This window comes from Leopardus geoffroyi, chromosome C2 (assembly GCF_018350155.1).
Source record: "Leopardus geoffroyi isolate Oge1 chromosome C2, O.geoffroyi_Oge1_pat1.0, whole genome shotgun sequence".
Classification (NCBI taxonomy): Eukaryota; Metazoa; Chordata; class Mammalia; order Carnivora; family Felidae; genus Leopardus; species Leopardus geoffroyi.
Genome location: NC_059333.1, coordinates 46188550 through 46204629, shown reverse-complemented (window position 1 = coordinate 46204629; position 16080 = coordinate 46188550). Strand labels below are relative to the sequence as shown.

Sequence of the window (16080 nt, the reverse complement as noted above, 5' to 3'; positions counted from 1 at the left end):
ATCTTGCACCACCCACAAGTGATGTCTGATCACCCTGGTCTGCCTTCAGCAAGGATCCTGTTAGGTCCTTTTAGCCAGAATCACCCACCCCTTACCCCTGATGTTTCCTCTGAGTAATTTCCCATCCACTGCCCCCCACCCTACTCCTTGGCTATAAATTACCACTTTGCCTTGTTACATTTGGACCTGAGCCCACTCTCTCCCTATATAAACCAAAGTATAGTAGTCCCCCTAAATAAAATCTTCCTTACTGTTCTTCAACAAGTGTCATGAGGGTGCCTGGGTGGCTCAGTCGGTTGTTGAGTGTCCGACTTCATCTTAGGTCATGATCTTGCAGTCCATGGGTTCGAGCCCCGCATCAGGCTCTGTGCTGACTGCTCAGAGCCTGGAGCCTGCTTCGGATTCTGTGTCTCCCTCTCTCTATGTCCCTCCCCCACTTGCACTCCATCTCTCTTTCTCTCTCAAAAATAAATAAACACTAAATTTTTTTTTAAAAACACCAAGTGTCATGAATAATATTTTCTTTACCACGACTCACCTAAGCACTTTGGTTGCTAATTTATCCATGTGTATACTGTGAGGGAGGTAGACTCAAAGACTTCAGTGGTCCCTTCCAGCTTTAAAGTGCACTTGAACAACACAGATTTGAACTGCACACATCTACTTATATGTGGATTTTTTTCAATAAATATAGTACAGTACTGTGAATGTATTTTCTCTTATGATTTTCTTAGTAACATTTTCTTTTTTCTAGCTAACTTTACTGTAAGAATACGGTATAAAATACATATACAAAATATGCGTTAACTATGTTGTTGGTAAGGCTTCCTGTCAACAGTAGGCTTTTAGCAGTTAAGTTTTGGGGGAGTCAAAAGTTACACAGGATTTTCAACTACACAGAGGTTGGCCTCCCTAACCCTGTATTGTTCAAAAGTCAACTGCGCCAGGAATATGGTAAAATGAGTATGTTTTGTGACACAAAGTCATCCAGAAACCTCCCTGGCTTGGCATTTTGCTGCATGACTGTTGACAACAGAATTCAACCCATGGAAGATCAAATCGTTCCTGATTAACTTGGGGCACCATGGGTAGAAGCAGCTGTTGACTTTGTGTTTTTTTGCAGACTTGCTCAGGGGCCTTTTATAAACCTCTGATCTGCTGTTGTGGGTACCAGAGTTTCTACTTTGAGGCAGGATCATAGTATAGCAGCATCTGCCTAAAGCCAGAAAACCTAGGAGGATATAAAATTTGAAAAAACAATATTCATCAGTATGCAAGGTTTAATGGCACCTGAATTATGCATTGTGCCCATAAATCTATAACTAAAAATGCTCCAGGCTTTCTCCTCGCTCCTGGAAAGAGAATTTTCTCAGGCAAACTTGCTTTGTGAGAGAAACCTTTACCCATAGGCTTTTATTACCACTATCCCAGCCCTTTATGACTAGAAACTAAGTTTAGATCTTCCAAAAACCAGAAGATATTTAAATCCATTTAAAAATCTTCTCCCTGTGGGGGTTCCTGGGTGGCTCAGTCAGTTAAGCACCTGACTTTGGCTCAGGTCATGACCTCATGGTTCATGAGTTCTAGCCCCGCATCAGGTTCTGTGCTGAAAGCTCAGAGCCTGGAGCCTACTTAGGATTCTGTCTTCTCTCTCTCTGCCCCTATCCCATTCATGCGCTCTCGCTCTCTCTCTCTCTCTCTCTCTCTCTCTGGCTCACTCATTCTCTCTCTGTCTCAAAAATAAATAAACATTAAAAAACAAACAAACAAAAAAGTCTCCTCCCTCCGAAGTATGTTTTTCTGAAAGACATCACAGCCAAAAAATATAGAGGGAGCTGACTAGGAAATTGTGAGATTAGAAGCAATTGTTAGAGCAGAAATTCACTCATTAACTCTGTGTCTTTAGCAAATCACCCACCTTCCTGAGTTTGCTTCCTTCTACATTATTTTGCTAGAGGATAGTAATGCCTGTTTTGCATTCTTCTTTTTTTTTTTTAATGTTTATTTACTTTTGAGAGAGAACATGAGTGGGGGAGACAGAGAGAGAGAGAGAGGGAGGGCAGGACAGAGGATCCGAAGCAGGCTCTGTGCTGACAGTGGAGCGCCCAATGTGGGGCTCCAACTCATGAACCATGAGATCATGACCTGAGCCGAAGTCAGATGCTCAACCGACTGAGCCACACAAGACACCCCTGTGTTGCATTATTCTTGAAAGGCACACAAGACAAGCAAACAGGAAGCTTCAATATTGCATGTTCATTCAGCCATATGGTTAAATGACCTGCAGTTTTTGTTTTCTCTTTCCTCTTCCAGGATAACTGTTTCAGCCATGTGCTTTATGGATTTCAGCAGGTTTCCTCTTGACACTCAAAACTGTTCCCTTGAACTGGAAAGCTGTAAGTCCTACTTACTGATGGAGCAGGCACTCATGATCTGAACACACCATCACCTACTTACGTGTAAATAAGCGTGTTCTTAACAAGCATTAAAAATCTCGATATAAGTTAAATATATTTGTTCAAAATAGTTACATTTTTTTAAAAAACTAAGGATGGGGGCGCCTGGGTGGCGCAGTCGGTTAAGCGTCGGACTTCAGCCAGGTCACGATCTCACGGTCCGGGAGTTCGAGCCCCGCGTCGGGCTATGAGCTGATGGCTCAGAGCCTGGAGCCTGTTACCGATTCTGTGTCTCCCTCTCTCTCTGCCCCTCCCCCGTTCATGCTCTGTCTCTCTCTGTCCAAAAGAAATAAATAAACGTTGAAAAAAAAATTTAAAAAAATAAAAAAATAAAAAAAAAATAAAAAACTAAGGATGATGGCAGATTGCCTGCCAAAAGAGAACATCCAGGGAAAGAATGTTTTCATAATTACATATTCTGCAGTTTCCACAAGGGTTGTAAAGGAACAAGCTCCCTAAAAAGGAATATTCTATATGCTATTAACTATATAGACTGACACACTTCCCAAATTAGGAGAGCTCTGGAATTCATGTTCCCATGTAAGTCACAATCTTCCATTAAATATACTTGGTTGGGTTCCCTAGAAAAATGCAGCTCTAGACATACACTCGCTAATCAAAGCCCTGTCAGAGAGCATCCGAGCCAACTCCTTGTCAATCACTTTGATCCATCAGCTGTTTTTGATACATCTTAAAACTGACGGCAGTTTTTCACAATGTGGCAAAAATGCTGGGAATTTCAGTGGTTGTTCCTCCCCAAATCCTTTAGAAACTCTCTGTAATGCTAGTTGATTTGAGGAGAAAATTCTTTACTGAGCACAGCTCATTTTGTAATTTCATGCAAGAGAGCCGCAAAACTAATGAGGCCAGAAGACCTAGGGTGGGACCTGTGATGGGGGACAGGCAGTGCTATGACATCACTCAGTGCACGCAGGTATGGGAGCAGCTATTTGGAGAGTTTTCAGTCCTCACATGGGCACCAGAAAAGCCTCCACACTATGCCAGTAATTAGGGTCTAAGTTTTGGAGATTATTTTTCCTTTGGTAGGTATGGGTATTATCAGTCTATCGGCAAACACATTTTTCAGTACCCAATATATACATGTCATTGGACCAGGCACTGGAGATATAGAACTGTGTAAAACATGGTGAATACCTTGTGGAATTCACAAGAGCCAGTGACAGGAAACTATTCTCTTGTTTCAGATGCCTACACCGAAGAGGATTTAATGCTGTACTGGAAACATGGGAACAAGTCCTTAAATACTGATGAACATATTTCCCTGTCTCAGTTCTTTGTCGAGGAGTTCAGTGCATCCAGCGGATTCGCTTTCTACAGCAGCACAGGTGCGCTGTTTTATGGGGACAGTTCATCAGCACTTACTGACACCTACCGTTGCGAAACATGTGAAGAGACCTGAATTCACACAACTGTCCCGTGTGGTCTCAGCATCCTCCCTCCTTCACAGGCAGTCTCCTCCACCTCCAGTCCATGACCACACTCGTCCTCATGCAGCCACCTCTAGACGAATGCCTTGCTTCTACCCCTGGCCTCTGCAGTCTACTCTTAATACAGTAGAGAGAGTGCTCTTCGAAAACGTAAAGACCACAATTCCTTCCTGCTTAAAACCCTCCAGGGTTTTTCTGTCACACTTATGACAAGATTCAAGCTTCTCAAATGACCTCCAAGGCCTACACGAGCTACCTCTGACCTCACCCACTACACCCGCCCCCCTCCACCACATCCCACACCCCCCACGCTGGCCTTCCTGCCTGTCCTCAAACACACCTGTCTCATTCTATCTGCAGGGCTTCTGTTTTGGCCTTTTCCTCCCTCTGCCTACAATGCTTTTCCCCCAGCTTTCTCATGACCGGCCCCTTCCTGTCATTCAGGTGTTGTTCAAATATCACCTCCTCAGAGAGTGCTTCCTCAACCATCCCGTCTAAACGAGGCCTCCTTCCTCACCATTCCCTATCTGTTATTTGTCTTCATAGCACTTAACACTTCCTGAAATATATCTCTATGTGACTGCTTTATCGCCGGAGTGCCTGACTAGAAAGAGTGCAAGAAATCTGTCTGCCTTGTTCACCATTTCTTCCCCAGCATCTGGAATGGGCATGGTACATGATAGATACTCAATAAATATCACTGTGCTCACTTCGGCAGCACATATACGCAATAAGTATCGCTGAAGGAATCAGTCAGTAAAGGGCATCATTGCTCAGAAGAGAAAACCTATTCAATATTGGGCCTATATTGTATACTCTTTACTATGACAGATATATTTTTCATTTGGTAACATGTCTCCAAGGCACTTTTTAAATTATATGTGGTCCCATTTAAAAAAATAAACAAAAAATAAATAAATTACACTTGCTTCCTGTTGATTAAAGTTAAAAGTAGCTTCCTCTTCCCTGGTTATTAGCATTCTAGGTCATTTCAGGAAGAATCCATATAAAATGCCATTTTAGATTTTTTAAGCCATGCATAGGCTGGAAAATGTATGCTGCCCTGAGTGCCTGGAATCCTTTTACCTACTGACTTTTCTCCCTAGAGGGTGCTCTACTCTTGCCCTTAGACTCCGGAGAGGAGTTATCAAGTTGTTATCTAAAAGCCAGAATCATTGGGCCTGGGTGGCTCAGTTGGTTAAGCTTCAGACCTTGGCTCAGATATGATCTCACAGTTCATGAGTTCAAGCCCCATGTGGGGCTCTGTGCTCACAGCATGGAGCCTGTTCAGATTCTTTGTCTACCTCTCTCTCTGCCCCTCCCCCACTCATGTGCTAGCTAGCTCTGTTTCTCAACAATAAATTAAATAAGCATTAAAAAAAATAAAAGCCTGAATCATAAGAGAGAAATCAAAATTTACATCACAGAGAAGCTGAGGGACTTTCTAGAACCAACAGCTATTTAGCTATTTAGATCCAGGAGAAATGCTCTATTTCACTTCATTATTTGTCTACATTGCTCAGGATTCAGCAGATAATGCTATTAACTGTAATAACGCGTATGGACTTTTCTGATTATATAAATAATACATATTATTTGTTTCGACCATTGGTATATCCCTGGCACATACTAAATGCTCCCTAGGTAATTGTTGAACAAGTGAATAAATGGCAGATAACTTGAAAAAAAATTCAGAGAAATTTAAAGAAAAGCCTTTGTAATCCAACCTCATAAAGATAAACCATATTATTATTTTTATATAGTTTCTTCTCCTTCTTTTTCTTTTCTCTGTCTTCTTGTCTTACTCTGCATAAGTAAATACTCAACCCTTGAACAACACGATTTTGAACCACACAGTCCACTTACATGTGAATTTTTCAATACATACACTAAGGTAATACACATGCATTTTCTCTCCCTTATGATTTTTTAACATTTTCTTTTCCCTACCTTAATTTATTGTAAGAATACAGTGTATAATACAGATAACATGCAAAATATGTCTTAATCCACTGTTCCATTATAGTGAGGCTTCCAGGCAGCTTTAGGCTGTTAGTAGTTAGGTTTGGGGGACTAGAAAGTTATATGCAGATTTTCCACTGCACCAGGGCCCGCACCCCAAACCCCTACACTGTTCAATGGTCAACTGTATAAGTATGTTTTTATCAGGATTTTAATGTTCATAGTCCTAAATTTAATTAATATTTAAACAAAGGAATGCATGCAGTGAACAATGATACATGTCAAAGTGTAATTTATAACCGTTTTCATTTTGCTGTTGTTATGATGAAATAACTTTGGCATATGATAAATTGTGAATAGGTCTTTGCAATGTTTGAAGCTATTAAAATGTCAGAGGGGTGCCTGGGTGGCTCAGTAGGTTGAGCATCAACCTTGGCTCAGGTCATGATCTCATCATTCATGGATTCCAGCCCTGTGTCGGGCCCTGTGTTGACAGCTCAGAGCCTGGAGCCTGCTTCAGATTCTGTGTGTGTTTCTCTCTCTCTGCCTCTCCCCCACTCATGCTGTGTCTCTCAAAAATTAATAAGCATTTTAAAAATGTCGTATATACGAAGCATAGAAATCTAAGAGTATTGTTCCCTGCACAGAATGTATGCTACATATATAATCATAGCAATGACATTTCTTCATATTTTGAAGCCCAAGTATCCATTAATATACACCCAACTATCCTCTTAAAAATAAAAGGTTAAATTTGATTTCCAAATCCTTACTTCATCAATACGCCATTCCATTGGCTTTGCTGTCTTTTTATTTGTGCTTGCCAGTCTTTTTAAGTCCTATCAGGCAGGTCCAACACTAGTTGATTTTTTTTTCTTCTGGTCATGTTTTAGAATCTGTCTAGAGCCAGACAAAATACTTACAGTGAAAGACTTCCTGCTCAGAAAGGTGCTTTTAGGTGTTTAAAATACACTAGAAATTCTTAAAATTCCAGTGTGATTACATTTCTAAGAAAAAACATTTTGATTTCTAAGAAAAATGAAAAAATATTAGGTTTAAATATGCATGGTTTGTGTAGCATAAGAGATAATTATCCATAATAAATTTTTAAATTTTTAAATCATGTTATAGAAGAATATATATAATCCCATATTTGTTATTTTAAAAATGACTTATACAAATAGTTTTTTAGAAGGATTAAAAATTGACACTTTGGAGAATTGAGTATAGACTGGGGATATTTTCAATTTTATTTCAACACTTCCATATTTTTTTTTTTCAACGTTTATTTTTTTATTTTTGGGACAGAGAGAGACAGAGCATGAACGGGGGAGGAGCAGAGAGAGAGGGAGACACAGAATCGGAAACAGGCTCCAGGCTCTGAGCCATCAGCCCAGAGCCTGACACGGGGCTCGAACTCACGGACCGCGAGATCGTGACCTGGCTGAAGTCGGATGCTTAACCGATTCCATATTTTTTAAAGATTTTTTTTCTAATCTTATTTTTTGTTTTTTTTTTATTTAACTTTATTTTTTATTTTTTTTAAATTTACATCCAAATTAGTGAGTATATAGTGAAGCAATGATTTCAGTAGATTCCTTAATGCCCCTTACGCATTTAGCCCATCCCCCCTCCCACAACCCCTCCAGCAACCCTCAGTTTGTTCTCCATATTTATGAGTCTCTTTTGTTTTGTCCCCCTCCCTGTTTTTATATTATTTTTGTCTCTCTTCCCTTTAAAGATTTTATTTTTAAGTAATCTCCATACCCAACATGGGGGGGGGGGGGCTCAAACTTACAACTCCTAGATCAAGAGTTGCTTGCTGTACTGACCGAGACAGCCAGGTGCCCCAACACTTTTTTTTAAATTTGTTATAATGTATGCATTTTTAATGAGAAAGATTAAAATGGGCTCTAAAACTATAAAAAATATAAGAGGAAAGCATTTTGGAAGTTTTAGTCAAATATCAAGTTATTAATCATATCTGGGTTTATTCAACCATTCTTCGGTTTCAGAAAGATCAGCATTTAGAAATTTATTTTAATTTACAAGCATGTGATAGTTCTGTCTCACATTATCCATGAAATATTAAATGTGGTCTCCTGAGAGCTAAACTCAAGTGTTTTTCTCCAATTAGTATCCTGTTTAAACATATTAGCTTAATCAAAAATAATTTTTTTATGTTTATTTTGTCTTCGTTCCTGTCATTATAACCACCACCGTAACCTGCACTGCCAAATCAGCTATACAGTAAAATCTATACTTGCGACTCTGGTTTGGAGAGCCAGAAGTAGAGTTAGAATTATGTAACTTTAGTTTCTCTTTGATAGCTGCACCATCATGTCCCCAAGTTTTTCCCTTGGCTCTGTCTTCACCACTCCCTGGCAATAGTAACAAGCAGTTGAGGGCTTCTTCCCCCTCATGCCTTTCAGTGCCCCTCACAATCATGCACTGTAGATTTATGAAGGAAAAAAAAAATGACTCCTGCCCCTGAAGAATGCATTGACAATTATTCTTTATTGCAGCATCATGTGGTGGCTACAAGTATAAGTTTTGGAGACAGGCTGCATGAGTTCAAATCCTGGGTCAACTGCTTATTAGAAATGTGGACAGGTTGCCTTATCTCTCTGAGCCTCAATGTCTTCATCTTTTGTTTTTAAATTTTTTTTTCAACGTTTATTTATTTTTTGGGGGACAGAGAGAGACAGAGCATGAACGGGGGAGGGGCAGAGAGAGAGGGAGACACAGAATCGGAAACAGGCTCCAGGCTCTGAGCCATCAGCCCAGAGCCTGACACGGGGCTCGAACTCACGGACCGCGAGATCGTGACCTGGCTGAAGTCGGACGCTTAACCGACTGCACCACCCAGGCGCCCCAATGTCTTCATCTTTTGTAACACTCTCTACCTCAGAAGGTTGTGAGGATACATGATTTAATGCATTTAAATAATTTAGAATAAAGTCTGCCATCAATAACTTAGAATACTGTCTATCATATGGTGAGTAACCAGTAAATATTAGCTAGTAGCTCTCATCATCACTATTTTCATAAACATCATCTTGATCCTTTTGACACAGATTGAAGCCTTTAGCATCAACCACCCATTGAAGGTGACAGTCTCAGGTGTAAAACTCTTCTTGAACCTGACTCCTTGAGCCTGACTGACTCCTCAATCACTTCCCCTCTCTTGCATTTTCCTGCTGCCAACTCTCCAGCCCTCTCCTTCTTTCATAAACTCCCCTTCTTTCTACTGTGCGGCAACCTGATGGAGGCTGACAGACCTTCCACCCAGAATGTGGTTCAGATGTCAAAACTGATGATGCCGCACACAAAGCAAAAGGTTATAAAGAGATTTATTATGCATGTAATGACGTTTTCCAGAGAGAGCGGAGTAAGCTCCCAAGTAGGTCTGAAAATGGCCTGAGAAATCAGAGAAGGGCAACTGGCTTAGAGTTTTATGGTGGTTAATGGGTGGGACTGGGGGGGAAGGACTCCCTTGCATGACTTGAATTTCCCATGGGTGCCAAAATAGGGAGCACCCAGATTTCCTATTAGCTTGCCCAGGTGTGAGACAGAAGGAGAAGGACCAGTGGGGTTTGGGAGCTATGAGGAGTCAAGTATCAGAAGTGGAGTCAGACTCTTTATTACACTACCCAGGATGAAGTTTCCATCATCTTTCCAAGGCAGCACCACATTTCTTGGTGGTGGAGGGAGCTCTTTCTGGCCTGCAGCTTCAACCACAATAGTACCCCTAGTCTCCTCTGCCCTGAAAAGCCACACAACATAGTAGCATTTCTCCTGATTGGTTGCCCAAAACAAATTTATTCTTCAGAAAATTACAAATAAAGAAAGGACATGTTACCAAAATTTAAGTCATAGCTAAAACCACATACCCTAAGTGTTTCTTTATGAAGTTCTTTCACAGCTTTTACTCATCTCTTTTAATCTCAAAATAATTGTATGAAGCTGTAACATCAGAGAGACTGCTATTCCACTATGCAGCTATAATAAAAACTCTCAACTGCACACAAAAATCAAGCGGGGCTGTGGCATGGGTAATACAAGACAAAATGAGTAGCTTAAAAAATAATGTATATTCTGACTTTAGAATGCACTATGTAATGTATCTATTGTTAACCTTGGTAATGAAATTGTTTGATATTCCTGAAACATATATCAACTGATGATGAGAACCTCAGAACAGGTGGGGACAAGAAGGGTCATCAGCACATAATTGAGAAGAGAATACTAAGAGAATAGTATGCCAATTCAAGGTGGGTTTGCTAGGTATATGTTTTAGGCTGAATGCCTAAATATTGACCTGTTCTGTGTAATAGGTTTGCCATCTTGAGTTTCCTAAGAAATTAATACTGAGACTAGAAGAAGGGTTCTCTAACTTTGCAATACTTATGACTTTGTTTTATAATTTTTAACCTAATAGTCCCTTGTTTTTTGGCTTTAAACTTCCTTGCAGCCAATGTGAAAAGGGAAACCTGAACAAAATTGTATGGATGTGACCACAAGTCTTACTTCTGATCAGCATGAATTAATCAATATTAGCAACATGAATCTACTTAATTCCAGTCAGAAGCAAAGAAACATCATCATATGGTTACTTTTTTGTAGATTTACCATACATAAATTAATGGTACCCACCAGACTTTGAAATAATACAGTTTACAGATATTCCTTTCACCCACTCCCTTTATGAAAGCCTCACTGTCTGGGTTCCAACTTGGAATCCAATGACTCAGTAGCTACTGTGAACCTTTTCCTTCACATAAGATGTTCTCTTTCATTTGTTATAGCTAATAAATGGTTTATTGGCTATTGCATGCAGTTATTAGTCATGCATTGAAGACCGGCTCACTTGTAGAAATGATGTGAACACAATATATTTTGGAAAAAAGGTCTTTAAAGGCCATTTCACAAAATATGATTACCATTCATTCCTGAATAGCAGCTATGAAATTTAAGGGGAATCTTTGAATCACATAATTAAACAGACTTCAGATCACTTACAGACTTCAGTTCAACAGACATTGATGGAATGCCAGGCCCAGACCCTGTCCTTGTGCTAGGTAAACAAGGGTGAGTGTGTTCTGTTCCATGTTCCCTAAGAGCTTAGAGTTTAAAGAAGCAGGTCATTTCATGAAGTGTGATGTTTTCATGTGGAAGACTGTTCTAAGGAAAACTCTGGCTTTTTCTCATAGGTTGGTACAACAGGCTTTTCATCAATTTTGTGCTAAGGAGGCATATCTTCTTCTTCGTGTTACAAACCTATTTCCCAGCAATGTTGATGGTGATGCTTTCATGGGTTTCATTTTGGATTGACCGAAGAGCTGTTCCTGCAAGAGTTTCCCTGGGTAAGGTTTTTCTGAATCTTTGTGAAATGCTAATATCAGAGAAAGTTCAATGAAGGTAAATAAAAAGGGATGATAAGTAGAGAGAAAGGAGTGATGGTTTAGTAGGGATAGTTAGAGACTTACACTCAGGTTATAACATTGATCTCAACAGCCTCAGCAACAAACTGTAATTGGACTCTTTCCTTGGAAACTGAGACATTAGGTATGAAGCCTGCACCAGCTGACCAAATGCTGACTAATAAGGATAAATTATGAAATTATGAAGCATAAACAGCCTCACTTTACAAACTTATCTCCTCACTTTCAGGAAACCTCCCCATCCCTTGCCCAAACCCATTTTGCTATGCATGACAAACCTTTGCATCATAGAAAAAAGAACCTTCAATCCACTATACTACTGGTATCCTAATAAATTACTTCTTGAGAGAGGGAGCAATGCCAATTAGAAATCAGGCCTTAACCTAAACACCAAAATCAGAATCAACTGCAGTGAAATTTCAGTTATTGTGGTGCTTTAGTTGGCAAGCGATTTCAAGTGGAAAGACATTGCCAGCTTCATGAAGTCACCACACAGGTGTGATTATCTACTCCACCTAGCATGTTATATGCCACTGTCACACATACTGACTTATGGAAACCATTTCAGACCCACTTAGTTACTATGTTCTTACTAAGTGCAGGATGCCTGGCTAAGCACTTAGATAACACGTTATTTAATGAGAACTCAAGAGTCAATTCCACTTGCCTTCTTGGCTGGTTCAGGACAGAGCTCCCTTCATTTCAGCTGATTTTGTTTTCACCTGTAATGCTCTATCTAGAGAGAAGATTGTTATAAGTGCTTCACAATCATTGTAATTATCACACAATTCATTCCAGAAAGGGTGATTTCTAAGTTAATGTTCGCAAATTATATGCATACTTCAAAAGACCGTTTGAAAAGACATAAATTGTCATTAATATTAATAATTTGTTCACCTCTTTCCCCTATTAAAAGCTTCAATCTACAAGCATTTGAGGCTTGAATATCTTCATGGGAAAAAATACCATCTGAATAAGTAATTAAAGTATTGTGGCTGTTCCTTCACATCAGAACAGTCATGCCCTGACCTCAGTGCAGCAGTGGGACAGGGTAGAATTGAACAGGAGGCTAAAGGCACATTACCAGCCCTCAAGACAGAATGAGAAAGACTTTCAGTGTCTAAAGGTTTATAAACATGATTTTCAGATTCCTGAAGCCAACTACTCAGCTCTTACGCTTTGAAAATGACAAGTAATCAAAGCTGGTTCCAGGGTGGGTTGGGGTGAATGGAAAACACTGAAATGCATTTAAGTAACCCCCGAAATTCTATGCTTCTTGCATCTACATTGGGTCCCTGCAGGGTTGGAAAATTGCTATGCAGATTTGTATAAAATAATATACAAATCGGAAGTGTCCCTTTCCCCTCTTCTCTTAATAAAGGGAACTGTAGTATTCCTATACCACTGCTATCTTCTCAGGTTTTTGCTTCCTAACACCCTCAAGTTTTTTCAAAGGTATTTTGGGCTCTGCTTTACTGGCTGTTCACAAATACTACTGGGCTACCTGATTCTCCAGAAGGTCCTTCTATCTTTCTATCTTACTCTTGCCTTTTCTCGGTTGTTCCCCCTCCATCATCTGAAGCTCTGAAGTATTTGACACGATTAAGCATCCTCTCCAAATTCAGAATCAGGTGTAGTGGTCAAGAGCCCAGCCTCATCTTCCTCATCTGCAAAATGAGATGATTAATACAGCCTTCCAAGGTCACTGTATGAAATAAATGGGAGCATTTATGTCAACTGCCTAGGCTGTGCCTGGCCCATAGTGTTTGATGAGACTAAACAAACAATAAGTTTGTTTTCGGTACTCTGTACTAGTCTAGGTTTTCTCCTTTTTTAGACTTTTCTTCCATTTGTACTCCTACTTTGTCTTCCTTCTACTCCCTGAGTAGGTAATCTGGGTAATTACCTTCCAAGGTTTTGCTTGCTTTTGATTCTCTCATCAAATGGAACAAGCCTTTGCTTCTGACTACTGTCTCTATGAAAGCAAATCCCAACCCTGTCTTTATCACAAATCTTTCTCTCAAGTTCTAGATACTACTCCCAGCTGCCCGCCTGGACTTCATTTCCAGATACTACAGGTACTCCACATGTTCAAAACCCAACAAACTACTCTTCCCAACTCTGCCACCCCTGCCCAAATCCCACTTATTCTCTTGACTTTTCTTGTTCTTCTAAGGGCCCGAATGTGTTGAGTCTTTCACTATTGGACCCTTAATTTCCTTAGTCTTGGGCAGTCATTCTTAGGTTCTTAGGACCCATTTACATCTTAAAAATTATTAGGAACCCTAGAGAGCTTTTGTTTTGTGGGTTATATCTATCATTATTTAGCCATGTTGGCTATTGAAACAGAATTTTTAAAAATCTGCATTAGTCCATTTAAAATTAGCAATAATAAACTCATTAAAAGTTAGCATATTCTATGAAAAATAACTTCTCTAAAGGCATTTTTTAAAGTTTTCTTTTCTTATTTATTTTAAGAGAGACAGAGACATTATGAGTCAGGGAGAGACAGAGAGAGAGGGAGAGAGAGCATCCCAAGCAGACTCTGCACTGTCAGCACAGAGCCCAATGAAGGGCTCAAACTCACGAAACCGTGAACTCATGACCTCAGCTGAAACCAAGAGTTGGAAGCTTAACCGACTGAGCCACCCAGGTGCCCCATAAAATAACTTTTTTCTAAAACAAAAAATATTAGTGAGAAGAGTGGTATTGTTGTACATTTTTGCAAACCTTTAATATCTGGCCTTCTGGAGGGCAGCTGGATTCCCATCTCTGCTTCCTCATTCAATCTGTTGTAATAGGTTTTAGTTGAAATATAGGAAGAAATCTGACTCGTTCAGATATGTGGTTAGAGAAAAAAGCCATATTTCAATAGTGTTGTGCATAGTCTTTCTTGACATTGCACCAAAACTCAGAAAGTGACAGTTTCTTAAAGGTTAATTACAATGTGGAATCTGATATTCTATCAGCGAATTTTTTTGTACTCTATTAGATTAAAATTCATTGATCTAGCTTGCATTTTGCCTAGATCTTTTCACCCGTGCATCAACCATTTGAAAAATACTGGTGCACTGAGTTATACAGATCTTCTCAATGTTCATGTAATTAATTATATAAATTCAAAAACTCACATTTATTAATCTCATCAAAAAGTTTTTGAGTAATGGAAAAACTCTCAAGCTCATAGTGATACATACAAGTTTAATATCATTCTAGTTTTGACTTGAAATCTCAAATTTTATCATTTAGCAACAAACATCATTAGTTGCTTTACTTCAAGCGATAGGCTTACTTTACTCAGTTTTGACAAAATGCCTGAAGATACCCAAATCTGAACAACCAGAGTTTCTCTGTGAGTTGTTCTTTTAAGTGACAGTGATGTCCCATTTTTAAAAGTGTCTCCTGTTCAGCTCATAACTCAACTGTCTGAGCATTTTCCCTCAAGACAGCCATTGCTGTTTGGTATGGAGAAGTGCCTTATATATACTGCTCATTTCATCAACCAGAATATTAAAAAGGTATATACACAAAGGCTGTAATTTAATAAAATTAAAACATTTTACTGATTTCTTTTTACTGTGATACTGACAGTTAAAGAATACAGTGATTGTCAGTTGCTAGACCAGGTGGGTGTTGCTGCCTGAATTCATGATAAGGCAACAATAACTTTTCCCAGCAGTGCTTCCCACCATTGCAAATATCAACATAGGGAAAAGGTAAACAATGTCTTAGTATTGTGAAATTCATCTTCACTATACAGACCCTCTGAAAATGTCTTGGAGAGCCCAAAGGAGCCACTGACCACACTTTGAGAACTGTGGCTATAAGGTACCTAAATCTTCAAAGTTAGCCTTCTCTATAAAAAGTCTTCAGATATGCTTATCCTTTCTCTTCCATTCCTCCTGCCTTGACCAGTGCTGGGACCCTTGTTAATTTTTCCTGGATTGCCCTAACAGATCCCTACCTGCCCAGGGCCATTTTGGAAGGCTGTGACATCTGATCCAGATGGGAGTAAGGAGCAGAAATCCAGCCCAAGCTCTATGGGACGTGGTATGGGATGATATCCTCCGGAAAAAGGGCACCATTTGCTGATTTGCACAAAGCTGTAGTATGGGCTTGTATAGGCCTTGTACTTGCTTATTTCACTTCCTATTCTTCTTGCCACAATCCAACCCTACTACCAGAGTAATATTTCTAAACTCAACTGTGATCACAACACTCTCATCTCAAATGCCACTGAAGTAAATATTCTCAGCTTGGAATTCAAGGTGCCTCTTGAGGGTTGCCAGATGAAATACAAGACACTTGGTTGAATTTGAGTTTTAGATAAGCACCAAATACTGTGTTAGTATAAGTATATCCTGAACATTGTATGGGATGTACTTATACTAAAACATTATTTGTTGCTTATTTGAAATTCAGATATTACTGAGTGTCCTGTATTTTTATCTGCTGCATCTTTAACCATACTCCTGCCCCGAGTGGTTGTCTAAGCTTCAACCAGTTTGAATATTCAGTGTTCTCAACAGTCGCTCATGACTAACTGCTTATCTTATCTATAGTACTTCTATACCTTTATTCTTGTTCTTACTCTACCTATCTTCCTCTGTCAAAGTCTTGCCATTTCTCAATGGCCACAAACTTCTACTGATGGCATCAGGCAGACATGGTCTCTCCAATATTTGAGCCACATGGCACTTTATATCTCCCCTAAGGTATCTCTTCTACCTTACTTCCTCTATCTTGTAATAGCTACGGGGTGCCTTGGTA

At 39.6% G+C, this 16080-nt stretch overlaps 1 protein-coding gene across 2 annotated transcripts in view; it reads left to right on the top strand.

Moving 5' to 3' along the window:
• GABRR3 (gamma-aminobutyric acid type A receptor subunit rho3) overlaps positions 1-16080 on the top strand; it is a 51080-nt gene that overhangs the window by 24432 nt on the left and 10568 nt on the right. For both annotated transcript variants that reach the window (XM_045501738.1, XM_045501739.1), the window contains exons 6-8: positions 2314-2396; positions 3662-3802; positions 11080-11232. In XM_045501738.1, coding sequence (XP_045357694.1) covers positions 2314-2396; positions 3662-3802; positions 11080-11232 — 377 coding nt within the window. The remainder of the gene's footprint in view (positions 1-2313; positions 2397-3661; positions 3803-11079; positions 11233-16080) is intronic.